We start from the raw sequence: 24,284 nt of genomic DNA, 5'->3' as shown, positions 1-24,284 counted from the left end.
TAATTTCCCTCTGGAATTTGATCTAATAATGCTTATTAAGAAGTTGTCATATTAACATTTATTCCAATATATTGTCCTGACTACCTGGGAGAAAGTGAAACAAGCCATTTTGTGTAGAGCATACAAGTCATACCTCGGGATTGCGTCCATTGCAGGTTGCGTTTTTCCAGGTTGCGAATGCTGCGGACCCGGAAGTGTTCTGCCGCATGCGCAGCAGCATTCTGCGCACTTTGCGCATGCGTGAAAGCGCCACTCAGGTTGCAGACTTTTCGGGGTGCGAACGGCATCCTGGAATGGATCGGGTCCGCAACCCGAGGTACCACTGTATGTCTATTTCCCCCCACCTAGTTTCACTTAGTAATGTGTTATTTTTAACTCATCCTATCCCTGAAAGTCCATTGTGAGTGGTTCTAATGTATTACCATCTTTTTTATTAAAAAAAAAACCACCTTGGTCTATAAAGATACATATTCATCTATAACAATTAAAATCTTGTCTATCTGCATCATTCTGTTTATCTTTGTTAAGAAACACTGACAGACACTAGTACTTAATAGGTACAACTTTCCCCTTCAATAGTCTGTTGGGATAGATAATTAGTAAAGCAATTGGAATTCAGAGGGTCTGAATTACCCATTTCATACACTTGGGAGAATCTTCTCTATTACAGAAGTCAATCATATGACACAGCATGCTCTCAGACAGGGTATTGTTTAGAGTAGGAGCACATGAGTATAGTGCAGTACTTCTGACAAATATAGCTTACTTGTGGTATTTAGCTCAGCTGTGAACATTCTAGTATAGAGAAAGCTGATAACTTTCTTTTTCTATAATTGTAAGCTGAACTACTGAACTCTGATCATTTGTGCTAACTATATAGATGCAGCACATAGCATTTTTTTTAAAATAATAACTGATTTAATACAACTACTGAAGACCTAAAACTTACTGTATTTCCAGTACTTCTAGAATGCTGACATATTCAAGCAGATCTTCTGACTGTCCGCTTTTGCTCAAGTTAAGTGTCTTTCCAAAAGGATAAACGGTGTGACAGGTGAGACTATGGCCCTCCAAATGTTGTACAACTCTCTGGCCATTGGCCATGCAGACCCAGGCTGATGGAAATTGTAGTCCAAAATATCTGGAGGGCATGACGTTGAGGGAAGGCTGAATTATACTATTAATTTGCTCTAAATTTGATATGATTGTACTAAAGGTCAATTTATAAGATGATATTTTAAGCCTTTAATGCTTTCTCTGTGGTGCAGTCTGGATTAGTATAAGTTAAGCCTTCATTAATACTGAAGATAAATTTCTTTATAGAATTGCTATTTTTTCTGTGTAGTGCTTAGTGTACTGAGGGTTGTTTTTGTTTCTAGAAGCCACCTAATATCACTCAATTGAAAAATGATTTGCGTACCTTATCAGGTCATGTAATAAATACATATAATAAGGTGTGACTATTTGACTGGCATAAGTCTGTACGTCTTGTAGACTTGCCAGTTGTAGAACTAGTATTTGATAGTAACAGAAAACAGAACTGTGCTAATGATAGAAACCAGGTCCAAGAGAAGATTGTACTTCTCACATGTTTAACAGGATACCAAGCCAAAGAAAAAAGAACCTAGGAAACTGCCTTATACTGTATTGAGTCAGACCATTGATCCATCTAGCTCAGTATTGGCTACAATGACTGGCAGTAGCTCACCAGGGTTTCAGACAGGATTCTCTCCCAACCCTACCTGGAAATGCCAGAGATTGAACCTGAGACTTTCTGTACGCAAGGCAGATGCTCTACCACTGAGCTATGGTTCCTCCCCACAGCAGATGCAATTGGCAGTGGTAGTCCTGATTCCTGGATACTTGCGCTAACAATCTTTTAAAAATATATTTGCATCTGGGACATGGGCAAAATGCGCATACAGTATCAGGGAACCCCCCTTTCTTTAAAAAGAACCTAAGGGCAAAGTGCTTCTGAAGAAACACACAACAAATACAGAGGACCTTTCCTTTGGGAAGGGAAAGCTCCCTTGCTTTTATTGGGGAATGAGAAACTTGCCCTATGTCTTGTCTTCAGTATACCTCCTTAAGATGCAGATGGTTCCAACTTATTTTGCTGCTTTAGAGGTGACCTGGTTGAGCAATCGGTTTGACTGAGCAGGGAGACATTCACACTCAAGTTCTCTTGCACACACTGGGAGGCCTACACATACAGTGGACCCTCCGGATACAAACTTTATTTGTCCCGGGGATCCGTACTTAACCCGAAAAGCCCATATCCAGAGGCACCACTTCTGTGTGCACACATGGCACGATAGAGCGCTTCTGCGCATGCGCTCACAGCGAAACTCTGAAGTATACACTTCTGAGTTTGCCGCGTTCACAACCTGAAATTACGTTACCTGAAGGTAATGTAACCCGAGGTACCACTGTACAGTCTTTCTAAATGCAGCATGCATTTAGTGGTGCAAACTACTTTCATAATTTCCAAGTGGCAAACAGTGTATTTGTATTTGTAGGACAAAGCTTTCATAGTGAACCACCACCAGAAATGAAGTCACTAACTACATGTGGTGCTTGAAGTATATATGTACACTATGATAGTTCATCACATACATACCGTACTCATAGAAGAAAACTGTTCAGTTAGAATTTCTGGCTACGGCAAAATTCAGGAATCCAATTGGCTAGCTCATAACTATAGACATATGTATTTGATTACTGCATATGTATACTTGTATAATGTTCCTTGAACCATGTTATTTTCAGAGATGTCTGTACTTGAACAGCATGTGGTCAGTAAAAGTACCGTAGTTGGACTGTGTGATTTAATCAGGGAGAGAGCAGAAACTTTCTGGAGAAAGTTGTAGAGCAAGGAGTGTCTGCTTACAAGAGGGGTGCATGCTGCTTTTTGCCTAAAACATTCTTGATTATATGGAATCATTGATAATAGTCAACCAATTGATCAGTATCCTGTCTTAGCTCCTTTGGCATTTTGCCAAAGATATCTTTTAAGGTACTGTATCTTATTTTTAATAGGAAAGTAGACCCAGAGGAGTTAAGTTGTCCTAGATTGTGCATCTCTTGTGTAATAATGAAACAGCAGTTCATAGTCTTAACTCTTTCCACATGTCTGGTATTACTGTCCTTATTATGGGGTTGGCATCTATGTCAATATACAATTTTAGTTGGCTAGAAAGAATATGCCTCTCCTCCATACCTTTTTTCCATGCTGATTACTACAGTACTTTCCCGTGTGCGAATGACTGGTTGTGGAATTGCTCAAAGAAGGAAACAAAGTTGCTTCCCTGCTATCTTTGAGAGTGGTCTACTCAGCCACACTCCTGTCCTTACTTCCCATTTGGCTTCCAGCATTCAATCTCCTGTATATTTGGCAACTCAGTTGTTTGGAGCTTTGCATTTAGAAGGAACCTCCTGCCTCACTTACACCACTTGATAAGGCTTCCTGCCTAGTGATGAGCCAAATAAGTGAGGTGAGTGAAAAAGCATATTCAGAATTTGCTTTTAATACCCCCCATTCCATGAGTGCTATTAAATCTTCATTTCTTGGGTATCTGAGTTCTATAATGGGAAGGAAACAAATAACAGTAATATCTTCCCCATGCTATGAAAGCATTGAATAGCATCATTAGTTGTATAATCATTGACTAAAGAGGCTTGTACAGATAAACATAAGCATCCATTTCCACTAACTTAGAATGAGCTCACTCCAATAGCATCAGTTCCCACTGCAGTAAGTGTCCCCTTCCTTTCCTCCAAAATTTGCTGGCAGGACAAATCCTTGTTGTGAACCTTCTGTTCCTCCTTGGTATCTGGAATGCTTGTCTGGGAAATCCCAGGCACCTGGGTACCTGATAGGGCTGGGTGATAACTGGTTTTAAATATAGCGATATATCACCAGCTAAACATCGTGATATATCAATTTCTGAAATAAGGAAGGAATTATGTAGAGGCGAACAGGACAATGTCCTGGCAACTGCTACTACTTAAGGGACTAAAACTGATAAATTATGATATTATCAATCACCTCATAGTCACTTTCAGCAGCAGGCAAGCCCAAATGCATCTAAATGAGACTTTTGGTTTGGGGCTTGGCTACCAAAGTACAGTGTTGTGTAATAGTGAATACAAATAATCTGGGACTGCCAGCAGAATCAACAACAGCAGGGGGAGGCAGAAGCAAGAGCAACCTGGCAGTTGTGGTACAATAATCAGCAGTCTGCAAAGCCTCATCATGGCAGAAGCAGCGGCAGCCTGCAAGGCCTTGTTGTGGTGGCGGCAGGAGTAGTAGCCTGCAAGGCCTTGCGGCAGTGGCAAAAGCAGTGATTGCCTGCAAGTAATGGTAGCCTGTGAAGCCTTGCAGTGGCCGCAGGAGACGGTGGCAGAAGCAGAGGACTTGCAGGCCACCACTACTTCTTGCCACCATAGCAAGCCCCTGCAAGCCCCACTGCTTTTGTCACCATGAGGCCTTGCAGGCTGCCACTACTATTGCCGCCATTTTCCATCGCTACCACAAAGCCTTGCAGGACGCTGCTACTGCTGTCTCCTCCTGTCACTGCCGCAAGTCCCCACAGGCCTCTGTCACAAGGACTCGCAAGCCGCCACCACTTCTGCTGCCAAATCCTGTCGCCACTGCAAGGCCTCGCAGGCCAATGCCGTTCCTGTTGCCACCTCCTGTTACCGCTGTGATGCCTCACAGTCCACTACTGTTACTCGGTCACTGCTTTGAGGCCTTGCAGACCCCCGCCATTACTGCTACCACCTCTGGAACACCAGTTGCTCTCTGTTGCTTTACAGGTGCTTAGCAATTAGGAACGTTGTATCTGTATGAAGGCGGTTTTCAATTATTTAAAATAAATCCTCTTTAGAATTACTTGGAAATGCTTCCCTATATGTGAGACAATCTATGATATATTGTTCAGAACGCTGTCTTCTGAAGGGAGAATACTGCAGCCAGTAGCACGGTTTCACCACTATTCTTAACTTCCCCAGTGACACTGCTTGGCAACTGCAACAGAGACACAACTTGATGTTAATGCTTGCTGGGGAATGTATATTGTGGTTGCTTAGTAGCTCAAATCTTTCCTCCACCTCCTGGGCCCAACAAAGTAGCTAAGTCATCTTTGTTGTTTGAAGACAAGTATTTTCTAATTATCAGTTGACTTTATCCTATTTATATGCTAACAGTTGTGATTTGCATTGGATCATGCAATATTCATGTACTTCAGTTGAAAACTTGTAATGTGTGTGATAAACGCAGGTATATGGAATATTCATTATTTCAGTCCTGGACATGTGTATGGGAAATGTTTATATAGAGTTATGTTGGTATGATTCTAATATTGTAATACTAAGAAAGCATGTTGATATTGATTACATTTTTAAGATCACTGGTGATGATTGTTCAGTGTATACGTGAAGGAGCGTCTCCACCTTCATCGTCTAGCCTAGACACTGAGATCCAGCTCCAAAGGCCTTCTGGCAATTCCCCCACTACAAGAAGTGATGTTACAGGGAACCAAGCAGAGGGTCTTCTCAGTAGTGGGGCCAACCTTTGGAATGCCCTCCCATCAGATATTAAACAAATAAATAACTATATGGCTTTTAGAAGATATCTGAAGGCAGCCCTGTACAGATGGGCAGCATATAAATAATAAAATTATTATTATTTATTATTTGCTTCAGGTAACACATAGCACAAATATATAATGTGCTCAGAGCAACTTCTGACAGATTTCTTCCAAGCATTTCCCCTTTAGAGAAGATAATGTCTGTCTGTCTAGTAGCATTTATAGAATTATCATAATGCTAATTCTAGGAAAGTATAACACAACCAGGGTTTTTTTCTAATCACATGCTGTAATTAGATATAGCTTTTGATCCTTCATGGAAAGTATAAATGGATTTCTGTCCTTCTCCTGGGCTTTTTTATTGAGAAAAAATAGTATTCATGGCTAAGATATGCACAGTTGTCAAAACCAAAGATCTGCAAGCACAATGGTACTAACAGATCTTCATTTCAGTTGTTCTCCCATTGTTAAGACACTGGAACTTGGGGTCATCCATTGGAGCTGAATGATGAGAAATACAAGGAAGACAAATGGGAAAACTTATTTGCATAGTACGTGGTTAAAACTATGGAAAACAATGCAACAGGATATGCTTATAGCTTGCAACTTATATGGCTTTAAAGCAGAGTAGAAAAATTCATGGGCAAGGAAGACTATTAGTGGCTACTAGGCATGATACTTAGAGGATCCGTGGAACCATGTCACTGAACACCAGTTGCAGGGAATAAAAGTGAGAGATGACTATGAGCTTCTTGTAGGCATCGGGTTATCCAGTGAGGGAAGCAGGATGCTGGACTAAATAGCCATTCAGTAATACTATATGATTTGGCTTGACTTAAATTGACACTTGAGGAGATGCGGGTGGCACTGTGGTCTAAACCACAGAGCCTAGGGCTTGCCGATCAGAAGGTTGGTGGTTTGAATCCCCGTGACGTGGTGAGCTCGGTCCCTGCTCCTGTCAACCTAGCAGTTCGAAAGCACGTCAAAGCGCAAGTAGATAAATAGGTACTGCTCTGGCAGGAAGGTAAATGGCGTTTCCGTGTGTTGCTCTGGTTTGCCAGAAGCGGCTTAGTCATGCTGGCCACATTATTATTATTTATTATTATTATTATTTATTATTTATACCCCGCCCATCTGGCTGGGTCTCCCCCGCCACTCTGGACGGCTTCCAACAAATACAAAATACATTAAAATCACAGATTAAAAACTTCCCTAAACAGGGCTGCCTTTAGGTGTTTTCTAAATGTCAGGTAGTTGTTCATCTCCCTGACCTCCGATGGAAGGGCGTTCCACAGGGCGGGCGCCACTACCGAAAAGGCCCTCTGCCTGGTTCCCTGTAGCTTTGCTTCTCGCAGTGAGGGAACCGCCAGAAGGCCCTCGGCACTGGATCTCAGTGTCCGGGCTGAGCAATGGGGGTGGAGACGCTCCTTCAGGTATATAGGACCGAGGCCGTTTAGGGCTTTAAAGGTCAGCACCAACACTTTGAATTGTGCTCGGAAACGTACTGGGAGCCAATGTAGGTCTCTTAGGACCGGTGTTATGTGGTCTCAGCGGCTGCTCCCAGTCACCAGTCTAGCTGCCACATTCTGGATTAATTGCAGTTTCCGGGTCACCTTCAAAGTCACCCCACGTAGAGCGCATTGCAGTAGTCCAAGCGGGAGATAACTAGAGCATGCACCACTCTGGTGAGACAGTCTGTGGGCAGGTAGAGTCTCAGCCTGCGTACCAGATGGAGCTGGTAGACAGCCGCCCTGGACACAGAATTGACCTGTTGTCTCCATGGACAGCTGTGAGTCCAAAATGACTCCCAGGCTGCACACCTGGTCCTTCAAGGGCACACTTATCCCATTCAGGACCAGGGAGTCCCACACACCCGCCCGCCCCCTGTCCCCAAAAACAGTACTTCTGTCTTGTCAGGATTCAACCTCAATCTGTTAGCCGCCATCCATCCTCCAACCGCCTCCAGACACTCACACAGGACATTCACTGCCTTCACTGGTTCTGATTTAAAAGAGAGATAGAGTTGGGTGTCATCCGCATACTGGTGAACACCCAGCCCAAACCCCCTGATGATCTCTCCCAGCGGCTTCATATAGATGTTAAAAAGCATGGGGGAGAGGGCGGAACCCTGAGGCACCCCACAAGTGAGAGCCCAGGGGTCTGAACACTCATCCCCCCCACCACTTTCTGAACATGGCCTAGGAGGAAGGAGCGGAACCACTGTATGACAGTCCCCCCCAGCTCCCAACCCCTCTAGCCGGTCCAGAAGGATGTTATGGTTGATTGTATCAAAGGCCGCTGAGAGATCCAGCAGAACTAGGAAACAGCTCTCACCTTTGTCCCTAGCCCGCCGGAGATCATCAACCAGCGCGACCAAGGCAGTTTCAGTTCCATGATGAGGTCTGAATCCCGATTGGAAGGGATCCAAATGGTCCGCATCCTCCAGGCGTGCTTGGAGTTGTTCCGCAACCACTCGCTCAATCACCTTGCCCAAGAATGGAAGATTTGAGACTGGGCGATAGTTGGCCATATTGGCCGCATCTAAAGATGGTTTTTTAAGAATCGGTTTGATAACCGCCTCTTTCAGCGGGTCTGGGAAGACTCCCTCATAGAGGGAAGCATTTACCACCCCGTGGAGCCCATCGCCCAGCCCTTCCCAGCTCGCTTTTATTAGCCAGGATGGGCAAGGAGACAGGTGGTCGGTTTCACTCATCCAAGCAGCCTGTCCACATTCTCGGAGGTAACAGTAAAATGAGATGAGAGCCGCAACCCCAGAGTCGTCCACGACTGGACCTAACGGTCACGGGTCCCTTTACCTTTAAATTGACACTTACTACCTAGTAACACCATCCCAAATTAATCCCTGCCCTTGTTAAATTAAAGACTAGCATGTTTCTCTTTACTTTAGCTCTCTGCCTAGTCAGGAACCTTTGTGTTTTGTTTCAACTTCGGGATACTGTACATTTAGGTTACAAGACAGGTTTTCTGAGAAATGGGGACCAGCATTGCTTCCTTATCCCAGGATCTAAAGCTTCAACAGTCTGCCTAATTTTTGTACTTTTTCTCTCTTCATTTTGACATCCCCTGCCTTGTATAAGATCTTACTTGGTGAAGAGCTCTAGAAAACTAATTTTTGGTTTGTCCTGTTAGGGGTATTACCCAGCTTTTGAGTTTTAGAGTTTTTTTCTTATGGTTCAGCACAGTTTCCTTTTGTTTGTTTTTTAATAAAATCTTTTAACACCTGTATTAGAATGTTTGGGTTTTAAAGTAAGGTTAGATTTTGAAAAGAAGGCAGTGATTTGTCCAGAAGCTTTGCAGCTAGGATACTTTAGCTACTATGTCTATTATATTCCATTGTATGACCATAAGAAACCATTTTACTAATGCTAAACAGGACTGAGCCTCCTCAGGGCCTAGATGGTTGACTGCCTGGGAACTAGGCATATGCCACATTAGATTTCATGATGGAAGAAAGGTTTGATATAAATGTATTAAAATAAATAATTTACTAATTTACTTTGCAAGCTAAAGTTAAAATATTTGTACCCATGGTTTCCCATAGTTTACAAACAGTGGTTGTAAACCTCCAGACCTGACAGAGTTCCCAATTTGGTCTTTGATGATATTTCCCCCAAACCTACCTGCTTCATACCTATATGACATCAGCTGTGGGGCAAGTAGCTATGTGGCTGCAGAGGAACAGTAAGGTGCCCGGGTGTTCCTTGGCAAGTGGGGCTTGTATTCAGCATATTTTAAATTTGGTGCCAAATCTTGGGTTGGTTCTACTTGGGAGCTCCCAATCAGAGTTCCCCAGTGGAGCCAATCCCCACTAAAGCAGAGTTTGTTGTTTGCTGCTGCTGATTGGTTGGCATCTGCAAATCATGGGCCTTTGTTCACACTATTTTAAATAAAGGCATGCAGGCAAAACAAAACCCTTCATTTGATGTCATGGTAAAAGCAAATGATTCATCATGGGTGGTCTATCCTCCTGTCAAAATGGTATTTGGGGTTGGGGACATTCAGGATCTGGCCTATTGGTTGGATCTAGCTCCCTGTCCCTCATTTTAGAAGTGTTTATACAGTATAAACATGCCCTTAAAGATGTGGATCCTTAGTACGGTATCCATGTCATTTTTTTCTCCTTCAGCTATTTCTTCCTTTACCCGTGCCTGCCTTTTGCTTCCCTTTGCAAAGTTTATTATGAGTGATAGGTTAACTACCCCTATTTTCCATAATCTAATCAGCATGTTATGATAATCTTCTTACTGGTTTGCATATTCCATTCCATAGACATATCTTCTCCTTCCTGTGTCTTTATTTACTTCTGCATGAAATCTGCTTTAAGACTAGTTCTTCGAACCAAATATATTTAGATTGCTTCTACAACATTATATATTGAAAATTCCAGATAATTTTTTATTGTATTGTAATAATAAAGAAACATTTCTAGCACAATTCATAGGTAAGTGACACAGCTGAATCTAAATAATTATACAGTACATTAAAGTAGAATCAGCAAATGTTTGGGTAATGCATTCAAGTATCAGTTCTAGTTTGCAGTCTGAGCATGTCAGCGCTGTAGAGTATTGAACTGGCATGTTCATCTCCACAGCTGGTTGTTCACACAGCCGAGCTAGCAACTACTATTGGTCTTCGCTAGCAGACACTTGTCTGATAAACATCACCATGTCTCTACCAATTGTCACTGGTGGCTATGCTGGGAATATTACTTTCCATTACTCACACACACCTTTACCAGGCCAATAGTCTATGACTTGTATCCAATGCTTGTCCTACCCAGAGTAAACCCATTGAAATTACCATAATGAACCTAGGGTCAGTAGTGTAGCATTCGTTGATTGGCTATCTGGTGCTGTTGTATTGTCACGCTGGCCCTGTATCTCTGACTGCCTTGAAGACAAAGCCAATAAGAGGAACCCTGTTCTGAAAGGGGGTGGGATATGTTGAAGCGCTTCATTGAACAAGAGCAAAATGGCACACTTTTGAAGAATATTTCGGGTCCATGAAAGCTCCTGTTTAACACTGAGAATAGTTGTTCATGAAAATTCCCAGTAAAGACTTGAGCTGAGTGCATCAGCATGCTATATTTATCTGCTGTTCCACACAACTATGATATAAAAGTTACTGGGAAATATTCCCAAGTGATTGGATTAAGGAAAATTTGTAGAACAGATGCATGATTTACCTTAGTGTATAATGGAGTTTAAATAATTTTCCTACCCCCAGGCTTTCTTCAAATCACAATTCTTTACTAGAGTTTTTTATTTACTAACAAAAAATTTGTTTGAGATTTGTCTTGTACAACTGCAGGATGAGGTTGAAGGAAATGTTATTCTTATGCAATTTCCACTGATTTGGGTCCAAAGTGTATATCTGGAAATGTTTTACCAAGTTTATGTAGTAAAGATGTTAATGGTTTTGCAGAGCACAAGTTAAAACTACAGTATGTAGAACTAGGTAGTTGAAGGAATCTTAGTGTTTTCAAGTAAGGACAGTATAAATGCTTCTTAGATTGTAATTTGCCTAAAGGGTTGATTAATTTTAGGCAACCCAATTTGCAATGCTATTTGCTTGTTTCAGAATTTAAAAGATGTTGTTGAACTCCACACCAAGTGTTTGAAGGGGGGCAGAAGAAGCACCACCCCACTAATAACAACATGGGAAATACAACTACTAAATTCCGCAAAGCACTTATAAATGGAGATGAAAATTTGGCCTGCCAAATATATGAGAGCAACCCTCAACTAAAAGAATCTCTGGACCCTAATATTTCTTATGGAGAACCCTACCAGCATAACACTCCATTACATTATGCTGCCAGGCATGGGATGAACCGAATATTGGGGTAAGTATTGTTGCTTTGTTCATAGTGTTTTAATATCGTCATAATGTAATGTAGTATTCCCTTTTGATGTACAAGTTAAATATTTTGCCATAGATAACCTCTTTACACTGGCTCCAGTTCCAATGTGCACATATGCTCCAGAATAGTTCTAAGATGAGGGCATGCATGTTCAATTTCTTATCCTCATAGCCATAAAAGGTTGCTGAAGACCTTGGTGGTATATACTTTCAGCTCAGCAGTTGCTCTATATAGGCCAATGTTGAAATGAACATAACTCTGCTTTCTTTTGTATGGAAAAGTCGGAGTTAGTACAAGAACACTGTATTGTGTAAGTGTTTGTAAAATAAAGAATGCAGAGATATGATGCTTGCTCTACTTGCAATTTTGAGAAAGGGATGAAGCTTTCTTCTTTAAGTGATGGAGGGCAGCACTTCAAGAGCTGCAATGTATCTGCTCTGCCAAATATTTGGAAAAGAGAGGAAAGGTAGTTTTTTAAAGCAGCAATCCTGTGTTTCTGGAATTGCAGTTGATCTTCCCTGTGGCAGATGCTTCTGGAACAAACAAGATCTAATTAAACCAGACTGGTTATTAAATAATATAAATTCTTCAGTGTATGCCTTACACATAAATTCTATTTGTGGCTACCAGGAAGCTACAGACTATTAATATTATCAGGAGTATCTTAAGAAAACAGCTTCCTGTATTTATAAACACTGGTATAGAGCAGTTAAAACAAAGATACACATCATCCTGATTCAGTGAGTCATAAAGCAATATTAGATTATGCAGTATATTATCAAATAGTATTACAGGGACTGCATTCTTAAATGACAATATAAGACAATCTAATATAATAATGCCAACAACATTGAGTAGGATTTCTGCCAGGCTTCATCAAATAGGATGTATGGAAACAAGGAAAGTCTTCCGGCTACAGAATAGCACATTCATCTAAAAGTTTGCAGATGAAAAGATGCCTCTCTTTTGCATTTGTATTAGAAGTATGATAAATGTATTAGAAGTACCAGTTTGGCCTGAATATAAGCCACACTTTTTTTCCAAATTCCGTGAAAAATTAAAGTGCAGCTTAAATTCGTGACCTAACAAAAATGGGCTTTTACGATATCACGGCTGAAACAGACATACAGTAAAACAGAACAGGTGTGAATGCCTGCGGAATTTTAAGGGAGCGGCTTATATTCAGGTATTGTCTTTTTTTCTCCCCCTCCCCCCATGAATTTTAAAGGTGCGGCTTATATTCGGGTGTGGCTTATATTTACGTCAATAAAGTATTTATAAATAAATTAGAAGTATGATAAATACTTTTAGTGGAGCAGGGGAGCTGGAAAAAAATTCACATCTGGCAACCAATGTACATGGGCAAATGAGTTTAAAAAGCCCAGGACACAAATTTCCATGGCCCTCTACCAGCTATGGTGGTTCACTTATCAGAAGTAATTATTTAGCGTTAACTCTGAAAGTGTATACTGTATTCGATTCTGACCAAACTAAGCCTCCTAGGAGATTTCCAGTATATATATGATTTTCCATAATCTTTACTGTATCTTTATTTCCCATGTCATTAAAAAAATCTGCATCTTATTTACTGTTTTATTTCTTTACTTTCTCTGTATAGAACTTTCCTTTTTGTAAGAGATGGCAACCCAAATAAACGAAATGTGCACAATGAGACCTCTATGCACTTACTTTGCATGGGGCCTCAGATTATGATATCGGATGGAGCTCTTCAGCCTCGATTGACACGGCCCTTTGAAGATGATTTCAGAAGAGCAGATTGTCTGCAAATGATCCTGAAATGGAAAGGAGCAAAACTTGACCAAGGAGAATATGAAAGAGCAGCCATTGACGCTGTTGATAATAAAAGAAATACACCTTTGCACTATGCTGCTGCCTCAGGAATGAAGACCTGTGTAGAGGTAAAATTCATATACCAGTAAATAGTAATCAAAGTAATGACAGAGCATACAATTGTTTCAAAAAACCGAAGCTCTACTTTAAGGGCATTTAATATTGTATCTAATAATATATAAATGGCAAAAGAAGTGATTATTATTATTATTTATTTATACCACCCATCTGGCTGGGTTTCCCTGGCCATTCTGGGCGGCTTCCAACAAGTAACAAAATACATTAAAATATCACAGATTAAAAACTTCCCTAAACAAGTGACAACATCTTATGTACTGAATAAATTTATTATATTTATATCCTTACTTTCTTCCATGGTGAAACATAAGGCAGTGTACATTGTGTTCCCTGATGGTATTTCATTCATGCACTGGCCAGATCCTGTGCATGTGCCAATACCAGTTATTATGCTAAAAAAAACCCCACCTCCTATTTATTCTGCTATTTTTATCACTAGCTTTGGGGAGTATTGCTTTTGAATGTTGTGTTTAAGTGCAAACTGTTAAATCCCCAATAAGACAAACTATAGTATTTTTGAAATTTATTGTATATTCCAGTTAATTGACTGTTCTTAATACAGTGTTGCAAAAAAAAAATGCTTAGTCTTCCATAGCAGCAGATCGCAAATATTTTGTTAAAGTGAATAACATTTTTTTCATATTTGCCCTTATTGTCCTGTTGGTGACCTGAAAGTTATCTCCATGAGCCCCTTGAACTTCAAACATAACTTAGCACTCACTACTTGAAAATGTAATAGTCCATTTGTGTATTGAAAGAAGGTTCAGCATGGTATATTCACCAGAGCTATTTGCAGTACAGCTGCTTAAAAGAATTGCTCAAGTTACATTCCTTCCAGGTGCTACCACCCACTTGATCTGTTTTTTTCAGGCTTGCCTTAATTTGTCAGTGGAATCTTGCAGAGTGACCAGTCAAGTTGTATAGGTACTGTGACACAACCAGCTGCCGCTGTTGATGCAAACTCTTCCTTACTTTCTTGCCAGTGTTTATTTGCAGGAAAGCCAGATACAATGTTGTGCCAGTCAGTGATAGATCAGAAAGACCTTTGTATTGTCACAAAAGGACTTGTAGGGCCTGTTCCCTCACAGTGCTGGGAAAGGAGCAATTGCTGTCAGAAGCTGTTGTACTGGAAGTTGTAGTGTATGCTCAGTTTGAGGGACCATCTGCCTGATCTTTTGTCAGAATTACCATCATGGAAACAGGCTGTTAAATTAGTTTAACACAGGCTTTGAAATACTAGTTCATATCAACTTAATACCTATTTACAACTTTCACCAAATAAGCTTCTAGCACTTATAAAACCATTTAAAACTGTTTTAAGTATACCTCATACCTCGGGTTACAGAAGCTTCAGGTTGTGCATTTTCAGGTTGTGCACTGCGCTGAACCCGGAAGTACTGGAACGGGTTACTTCTGGGTTTTGGCGCTCACGCATGCACAAAATCACCAAATTCATCTGGAGTGGCTGGCCTAGTTTGCCTATAATGCTGAACTAGGATACAGCTGAGATCCAGCATCGAGGGCCTTCTGGTAGTTTCCACACTGTGAGAAGTAAAGCTACAGGGAACCAGGCAGAGTTCCTGTAGAATGCCCTCCCATCAGATGTCAAAGAGATGAGTAATTATATATATTTTAGGAGACATTTGTAGGCAGCCCTGTATAGGGCTTTTAAAGGTTTTAAGGTTTAAGGTTTTACTATGTTTTTATATATGTGTACATGAACCTCTGTCTCCAATAGGTCCCCTCTCCTCCCATATGGCTAGGAGGAATAACAATTGACAACCTATAATTTAGTCTCACTTTCCGAAACTTGACTTGTGGTTTAAAATATTATAGCTAATTGCAGACAAGCCAACTTCAAACCATGGGTTGTGAAGGTGACTTGCTTAACACACTATAATTTATTTTAAAGCAAAATATCTCGTTTGTTTGTAATGACATGACATAAATCTGGGAATGCAGATATGAATCCTGATTTCATCCTTCTCCTAACTATGTGGGAAGACAAGAGAGTACTCAGGCACAAGGCATCATTTAGGCTCATGCACATAATACAAAATATGGTTTAGCATTATGTGTGAACCAGCCCACTAATTCACATTAGACGTTTTCTGTGTTTTGGGTGGAAAGGAATTGTAATACATATCCACTCCACAAAACTCTGCACTTGACTTGAGGAATGTAAGAAACTGGGGCATGGTGAACATAACTACCAGACTATCTAAGAAAAGTCTAGTGACTATTGGCAGCATGTTACTGTGTTCTAATCCTTGAATAGCTCTTGGCTGTTTCTCCACTAATTGTAATGTGCCTGTTTTTAATTGGAGAGGAAGGGGAAGTATAAATGCATGTTTTCAAAATCATGAAGGTTTGATTGTCAAGTGAAAAATGAGACATATTTGAAATCTTCTAGAATTAGCATATTGATAAACAGTTCTTTGTATGCATAATTTCTTTCTATTGCAGTCAGATCAGCCCTTTCAAAGCAGACCTGCATTTTACTAATGTTTGGCCAACATTCTCAAGCTGGGTTGATTTCTTTATATCAGTGCTGTTGCTTTTCATCTAGAAAAAGAATATTCTCAGTGGTTCTCTCCCAAAAGTGAACAGCTTGAAAAGAGAGCAGGAAAGGGCCTAATGTTCATGTGTGTGATAGGAACAGAACTTGGGGAGATTACCATTTTTGCCTAAGACAGGAAAATACACACAGATGCCCCATATCTGAAAATTACAGAAAAAATAAATAATGTGCATGAAATCTTGTAGGCTCAGTGATCTAATTCTAAACTCTGATGCCATGTTTAGAGTTGCCATTCAAAAGGGGTTTTTTTTTTGTGTGTATCAGCAATCAGTTGTTGCTTCAATATGCTTGTCTTTGTGAATGAGTAAAAACATGTCTAATGGTGGAACATTAACCTAGTATTTATATTGTGGAATTTTTAGTATTACTTGTTGATCTTTTCAAATATTTCTAAACTTTAAGTGTTCGCTAAAGGATAACAATCGCACCACGTACCCTCTCTCCCAGGGTGTGTATATTTCTACTGAAAAGGAACTTAGCCAATGTTATACTCTGAGTAGACCCGTTGAAATTAATGGACATAACAAACCTAGTTTCAGTTATTTCAGTGGATCTACTCTGAGTAGTATTTTGTTGGGTTCCCAGGGTTCACATGTCTGGTTTAGTTCTTTGTTCAGCATTCTGCATAAATTGTTGGTTACAAATTTCGACTGAAAAAGAATTTCCAAGGATCTGTATTAATTTCCAAGGATTTGTATTAAAATTTGCTCTTAAAATGGTCTGCATTAACTTGCAGCTTCTGGTAAAACATGGTGGAGACTTGTTTGCTGAAAATGAAAATAAAGATACTCCATGTGACTGTGCAGAGAAGCAACACCATAAAGAATTGGCACTCAATCTAGAATCCCAGATGGTGTTCTCACGAGATCCTGAAGCTGAAAGCATTGAAGCAGAATATGCTGCTTTGGACAAAAGAGAGGTAAAATAAAATTAGTAATTGGTTGCTGTGACTGGAGATGTGCATACTTGGGGAATAATATATCAAAATACTGAATAGTTTTTATCTAAAGCTCTTGAGTTGTTCCTTTTCATAGGGATGGGTATTGTCAAGAATATAGGGAGCTACTTTTTACCAGCTCCTTTTTTATTCATCCATTTGGGCTAGTATTGTCTGCTCTGATTAGCAATAGCTTATTTGTACAGCAGAGCTCTTTTACAGCACCTGCCACATCATATATTTTTAAGCTGGAGATGCAGAGATTGAACCTGATACCTTCTGTATACCAAGCATGTGTTTTACTCCTTTAAAATTGTTCACACAGTTTCGAACACATATGTAGGAAGAGATACTATTGAAAATTTCTCGGCTTCATTGAGGCAAAAAAGCTATTGGAAAGTTTGTTGTTTGATCCAGAAAATTAGAGGAGATAATAGGCTTTCAGAAGTTAAGGGCTTATAAACCTTCATCTCCAGCCTTAAACTAACAAACTGAAGGGTTTATCAGTCTGTGTGCCACAACTCGGTTATTTGCAGTTTAGGAAACTTCATGCAAATCAATCATATCAGCAAAGAAGCCTCTTTATACTAGTAGGTTGGAGCAGGTCAGGCAGTACTTTCTGACATCTGTAATGGCTTTCTGGACAGGCTGGATTCCTAGTATAAAGGATTGGAAAACCTTTTTGCTTTCACTTCTAACTCCATTCTGCTTTTGCCTTACCTGGAGATTGAACTGATAGCTTCCTCCATCCTGTTTCCTTCATCATGACAAAAAGGAATGGCTGAACATGAGATCCTGCAGTATTCGAAGTTCGAAGATTATTTGATTTTTCACAGTTGGAGGAGGTCTTTCATCCAAATAACTGCACGATCCCTGTTCAGTTGTTTACTTTATCACATAATGATTGGAAAAGAGCACAGAAATCCAAAACTCAGTTCCATTCTGTCCCAAGGAAAATCCAGGGAGGATAACTTTTAAAAACAGACCCTATGCTTTTTTATATATGAGTACAGTCGTACCTCGGGTTGCGAACAACCCGGGTTACGAACTTCCCGGGTTACGAACTTCGCAAACCCGGAAGTATTTTCGCCCCGCGTGCGTGCGCAGAAGCGCCGTGCGCCTTTGCGCATGAACAAAGCGCGAAAATAGCAAAAATAGCGCTTTGCACATGCGCAAAACGGCGGTCTGGGCCCTTTTCAGGTTACGAACTTTTCGGGTTATGAACTGCGACCCGGAACGGATCGCGTTCGTAACCCGAGGTACCATTGTATCAAATTTAAGACATAACTAAACCCAATAGAAGCACTGTGCAATCCTATTTACTTCAGTGACAAAGTTATGCATCTCTCTCTGTCTCATTCAAATTGCATAGCTAACTTGGGTTATATATATATGTGTGTGTGTGTGTGTGTTTATAAAAGACTAATACATACCCTAGTTAAGTGGGATCCTGGTTAGCATTAAATGTCGTCCATGCAGATGCTAATGTGACAGAGCCTTCCCTCCGCCATTCTGATCCAATCCTGTGAAGCAATTCTTGGTTGACTGTTGAGACAATGTGTAAGGAAAGTGTTCTCTAATATATACATGGGCTGAAGTGATTTAGGGTTTTGTCAAAATCGGCACTTCAGATTGCCCCAAGAGTTATAAGAAGCCAGTACACACTAGAATATTATAAGAACAACCAGGGGCCCACCACTGTCAATAGGAAAGGTGCCACTTTCTAAATTAAAGACTTATTTCTACTGCTACTTTGCTTTTCTGTTTCCTTTCACAGCCGTATGAAGGACTAAGACCTCAGGACCTGCGAAGGCTCAAAGATATGCTGATAGTAGAATCTGCTGACATGCTTCAGGCTCCATTGTTTACTGCAGAAGCTCTGCTGCGAGCCCATGGTAATCAGGAAACTATATAACATTCAGCCAATTTTAATAACAAATCTTGACCAAATGTATTAACATTTCTTATATGTAAATATGTGCTTTCATAATAAAAAGAATTTGTTGTTGTTTAGTCATTTAGTCGTGTCCGACTCTTCGTGACTCCATGGACCATAGCACGCCAGGCACTCCTGTCTTGCACTGCCTCCCGCAGTTTGGTCAAACTCATGTTCATAGCTTCGAGAACACTGTCCAACCATCCCATCCTCTGTCGTCCCCTTCTCCTAGTGCCCTCCATCTTTCCCAACATCAAGGTCTTTTCCAGGGAGTCTTCTCTTCTCATGAGGTGGCCAAAGTATTGGAGCCTCATCTTCATGATCTGTCCTTCCAGTGGACATAAAAAGAATAGGAATAAAAAGAATACATAGTGTACTATAAATGCAAACAGATAGGCTGTCAGGAACCTTGGCCAGGAATGATGGGATCAACAGCATCTGGATGGCCACAGGTTGATTACCTCTATTCTGCAGTGATTTTACTCATAAATATAATCATAAGCAGACACATCATCACCAAATCATTTCCATGTTCCTTTTTAACACTTTCTGGTTTTATTTTAAGACTGGGACAGGGAGAAGTTACTTGAAGCTTGGATGTCTAATCCTGAGAACTGCTGCCAACGTTCAGGTATTCAGATGCCAACTCCACCTCCAAGTGGATATAATGCCTGGGACACACTTCCTTCACCAAGAACTCCTCGGACAACTCGCTCTTCTATCACCTCCCCAGATGAAATCAGCCTCTCGCCAGGGGACATTGAGACAGCTATGGTATGAAGGGTGATATATACTGGTGTGGGAGTGTGTGTGTGCATCCCCAAAAATGTTTAATTCTAGTGATAACTTACTGCTTCTGGAACAAGAATATATTTTGTGTGAATAATTGTTATAAAGAAATTGGTTGAAAGTATAAAAGTTGCACTCCTGCAACATTTCTGGGCTGCAAAACTATTACTGATTTTTCAGCAATATGATTTTCCCAGCTTATAAAAGAATCAGATGTTGATTTTCCTTAATATGTTTTGTTAAATTTGGTATTTTGCCACTCTTGTCTACAAGAGAAATAAGTTTTTTCTACTGATTAGTGTTTTCAGGTAGTTTGAAGGGTATTGTGCTCACACTGTGAAGCAAGATGACTCCTTATTGGTGGTAGAAGGTTCTATTCCACTTTGTCCAGAACTAGGTTGCTATCAACCTTCTCCACGTACGGTTTGCCTTTTTTGCATTAAGTCCCAACTTCTCCTTTGGTGGCAGCATTAGTTTCCCGATGACCATTACAGCAGCTTGGCAAGCCCAAGGAGTCAATCCCTTTTCAAGTGATTTTATGGCCCTCCGTTCTTAATGCCATCGTAGAGGCAAACCCTTCTCCTTCCCATAATTGTGTGGACTTCCATTAGATAATAATGATATTAGGCAAAAAGGAAACATATGCACAAAGGTATCCTATGAAGACCTACTTTTGCTATGTATAGTGTATCATTCAACATACTCAGTTTAAAACAATTTTAAAATGTACTCAATTATTGCCATCAATAAGAGTATGGCTATGATCCAGAGAGCTATTAAGCACCCCCAAGAGCTTACATATGTCTTTCTTAAACAGCTTTTCTTTGAACTGCAGATCTCCTTGCCATATCAGAAACTTTTTAAAAATGCATTAGTTTCAAATATGGCTTGCAACATTGCATGATGAGTGCTGTTTGAGAAATAGAAGCTCCTCAAACCTCTATTAGGCATGCAGAAGCAGTATTGTTGTGCCTTGGATCCCAGCCTGTACTGTCAAGAGAGGGAAAGAGAGGTGCCAGATAGGAAATCGTCATTTAGCAATTTTAAAACGACATTGGATTAACTGTCTCTTTGTGCTCTCCACATCTGTGTGAACAACAGTGTAAAGCATTTTGTTCCATCTCTGGTAAGATGGTTGAGAGGTGACAGTTTGTGTAAGAAATTGAGGTTGTTAAGTTATTGTGCATTCTGTAGCTCAGATTGCATGAAATTATATAAAGTGTGTGTTGGAAAATTGAAATTGCTAACAGTGTGTTGTGTGGAAATTTCTAGATTTTTCACTTCTGTTATATTTTGTTCCTTAACCATACTGAAACTCTCTCTGCCCTGCTTCCTGTCATTTTCCCCAACTTAGGAAACAACATTCTCTTTGTCTACATTTTAAAGGTCAACCCACTAATACCCTGATAGATTATACGGAACCTCACTATGTAGGTTTGTTTGCACCAGTCTATAAGATCAACATAGCTTTAATATACGAAAGGTCTTTTATAATTATTGGAAAAGCTCTTTTGAAAAACAGTCTCTTTTTAAAAAAGATTCTACAGCAGTAACTGTAGCTGGAACAGATTTGTGCGCAATGATCAAGATAGTTCTTTCTTTTTTAAAAAAGAAAAGAGTAGACTAGGTTGTTTCAATATTTACTTTGTTGTCATAGTTAGGTTGCTATTTATCTAATTTTAACCTAATTATTTAAATGTGGCACCACAGGGATTTTATTGTATGTGTGTGTATTATAGCATATACTTTCTGTATCACTATTTTTAATGTACAGTGAAGGTTTTGTACCACCCCTACGGAAATTGGAGGAAAAGTTAGGAGAAGTTGTTGGCAAATGTTATCCTTTGTGTTGAACTGAGGGCCAAACTAAATGTGATATTATATTTGTCCTTGTATTTTATGTACAGGTTTTTAAAAATGCAAATAGGTGAGAGGTGATAATTCCTAGGAACAAAGCAGGCATGCAGGGATAATTTAACCCTTTCTCCCCTGATGTGGACCTGAGGGGGGAAATCCCTCTGAAGCTGGTGTATGCTTTGGAGGAAATTACCCATTGATGTCAATGAAGGAACCAACCCCCCCTTCCCGCCCAATAGGGATTTTTCTCAGTACAGCAGCAGCAGGAAAGGCTTAAATTATCGCTCCACACCTACTATGTTTCCAGTTATTATCAGTTTCTCCAGCTGATGCTATATATAGATATATTTACAGGCGTACAAAAGGGCAGCCTATAAATGTTCCTATAAATAAAAGATGTGTTTAATATTGCTCGTGTGAGCTGACTTGTAAAAGAATAATTCATATAGAGTTGCTATTTCTCGCCTTCACCAATCAGACATCATTATATGCATATTAATACAGGGGGCCCCCAAAAAACCTGTGATTGACTTGTGTCCAGCTGCTTATATGTGTGGCGTCAGGAAATAGATTCAAACCAAGAAATGGTGGGAAAGAGCTGAAGAGCCCTTGTGGCTCATGAGGAGACCCTCCATAGAGCCCAAAAAAGACTTCAGTGAGGGCGAAAGAAGCCCCAAAGAAACCAGAGGTGAAGCGGAACTTTGTTTAGGCTGTTTAGCCTCCCTTCCCAGCAGCTGACGCCAGTATCCTCCAGCTTCCAGCCAGCCTCAGAGCTTTGACTCTAGTTGAAGAGAGAGAGCTGGAGAACAGGTAAAAGGGGCATATAGAGGGTGCTTCCCACTTAATGCGATTTTCACAAATGGTGTCTGATTTGTGGAGGTGAAAAATAGCAACTCTATATATGAATCAGCTCACGAGAGCAATGCTAAACACATTTGCATTTATTTTATTTATAGGGACATTTATATGCTGTCCTTTCATGCCACTGTGTGTGTGTGTATCTCATCAGCCAGGGGTAAATTAGCAGTAACATAACACAAATGATTTGGGGAACATTCCCCTTCCGCGTGCTAAATTCTAGTGTATTTTGGGGTAATAATATCCATTTGGGTTGTTTCAGAAGAATGGCAAATAAGTTTGCTTCTCTGAATCAGTTTGATTGAGAAAATGATGGGACCATTCTGTGGCAGGACTCGAGACCAACATGCAGGGCCAAAAGCAGAAGTGGGTGGAGCAGGAAATGTTAATTTATTCATATACCCCTCTTTCGCAAGCAAGAAGAATTATCTGTGTCCAAGGATACATTCCAGCAAGGCAATAACGCACAATGAGGGTAGAAAACAATGTTTGTGAGAGATGTGGCGTGTGGAGAAGAGTTATCTATTGGGAGAGTGTGTGACCTATTGGGTGTGTGGTGAGAAACTTGAGAGCAAATAGAGAGACCTGGAGGACTGTTTGGGGCCCCTGGGCATGAGGGTCCCCATTCCTGATCTATGGTGCAGTAAATTGTGATATTGCCATAGCAGAGAAACTCAGCCATCAGCTGAACATTATAAGAAAACAAGGTGTCAGGTGACCTTTTTGCAATATGGAATACTTCTATTGCTTATACAGTGGTACCCCGCAAGACGAACGCCCCGCGCAACAAAAAAAATCACAAAACGAAAGCGTTTTGTGATTTTTTTTGGGCAACTTGCAAAACGAAGCCATCTAAGGCTGTGCTTTGCAAGACGAAGCAGCTTTGCGAGGGGAAGGGAAGCCGCCGCCGCTTACCTTTAGGACTCCGCCGGTGACGTCCACGGCCGCCGCTTCTGCCTCCTGCGGCGGCGCGGCGCTCATGGCGGCCTCCGCGGCTCCGGCCTTGCCCTTGGCGGCCTCCGCAGCTCCAGCCTTGCCCTCCTCAGCAGCCTCCGCGGCTCCAGCAGGAGCAGCAGCGGGGCTCTCCAGGCGGCCCTTTGCAGGAACAGCAGCGGCACCTGAAGGAGCAGAGGCTGAAGCGGGAGGAGACCCTGCAACTCCGGCCTTGCTTTCTCCCATCTCTGTAAATGGCTTCTGGACTCCTTCCAGAGCCCTGGCCCTCCTCCTGCTTCCCCCTCCCCAGAGCCTTGAAGACCTCTGGCCGTGGCAGGTGAGTCGCTGCCTTTTTTTGCGCTTCTTTTTCCCCCCATAGGAACGCATGAATTAAATTTCAATGCATTCCTATGAGAAACCACGCTTCGCAAGACGAAATTATCGCAACACGAAACGACTCATGGAACAAATTAATTTCGTCTTGCGAGGTACCACTGTAGTAACAAAAGCAATTTTGTGATATTGCCCCCTACACTCCTTTCTCAAATCTGGGGGGGGGGATTCTTGGGATATTTTAGATTCCAGTGTTTCCTTGGCTTCAAAAATAAAACTCTGGACAGTTATATCACAGGATAAGGTTGTTGTTGTTTTTTTGTTTGTCCCTGTATATTACATGGGCTCTGACGACAAAAAAACACTCCACATGCACAATTCAGTTGGTAGTCCTGAGGTTCTTTTTCCATTCCAGGCACTTTCTGTGCTCAGAAATAAAAATAAAAATGGTAAGTGATTGAAATTCAAGGACATTGTTTATTGCTTTTTGGGTTACAGTATTATAGATTCAAAGACCATGTTGCAGGTCTTTTTCTGAGTAAGTTCTGCAACAACAAAAATGCACTGCAGGTGTAATTTTACTCCCAGACATCTTGGTTTGGATTAATATGCCTTAATTACATGATTTCCAAGTAGTGCAGGCATCCGCAAACTGC

The 24,284-nt window shown here is 40.8% G+C and overlaps 1 protein-coding gene across 8 annotated transcripts in view; it reads left to right on the top strand.

Annotated features, from left to right (window-relative positions):
- ANKIB1 (ankyrin repeat and IBR domain containing 1) overlaps positions 1 to 24,284 on the top strand; it is a 52,512-nt gene that overhangs the window by 3,311 nt on the left and 24,917 nt on the right. For 7 of the 8 annotated variants that reach the window (XM_035128978.2, XM_035128977.2, XM_035128975.2 and 4 more), the window contains exons 2-6: positions 11,193 to 11,457; positions 13,094 to 13,394; positions 16,722 to 16,904; positions 18,700 to 18,817; positions 19,424 to 19,632. In XM_035128978.2, coding sequence (XP_034984869.2) covers positions 11,270 to 11,457; positions 13,094 to 13,394; positions 16,722 to 16,904; positions 18,700 to 18,817; positions 19,424 to 19,632 — 999 coding nt within the window. In that variant the 5' untranslated portion in view covers positions 11,193 to 11,269. Of the gene's footprint in view, positions 1 to 960; positions 1,055 to 11,192; positions 11,458 to 13,093; positions 13,395 to 16,721; positions 16,905 to 18,699; positions 18,818 to 19,423; positions 19,633 to 24,284 lie in introns of all 8 variants that reach the window. The other variant, XM_035128972.2, reaches the window with a different exon arrangement.

The sequence above is a fragment of the Zootoca vivipara genome, chromosome 12 (assembly GCF_963506605.1).
Source record: "Zootoca vivipara chromosome 12, rZooViv1.1, whole genome shotgun sequence".
NCBI lineage: Eukaryota > Metazoa > Chordata > Lepidosauria > Squamata > Lacertidae > Zootoca > Zootoca vivipara.
This window is presented reverse-complemented; position numbering and strand designations above follow the sequence as displayed.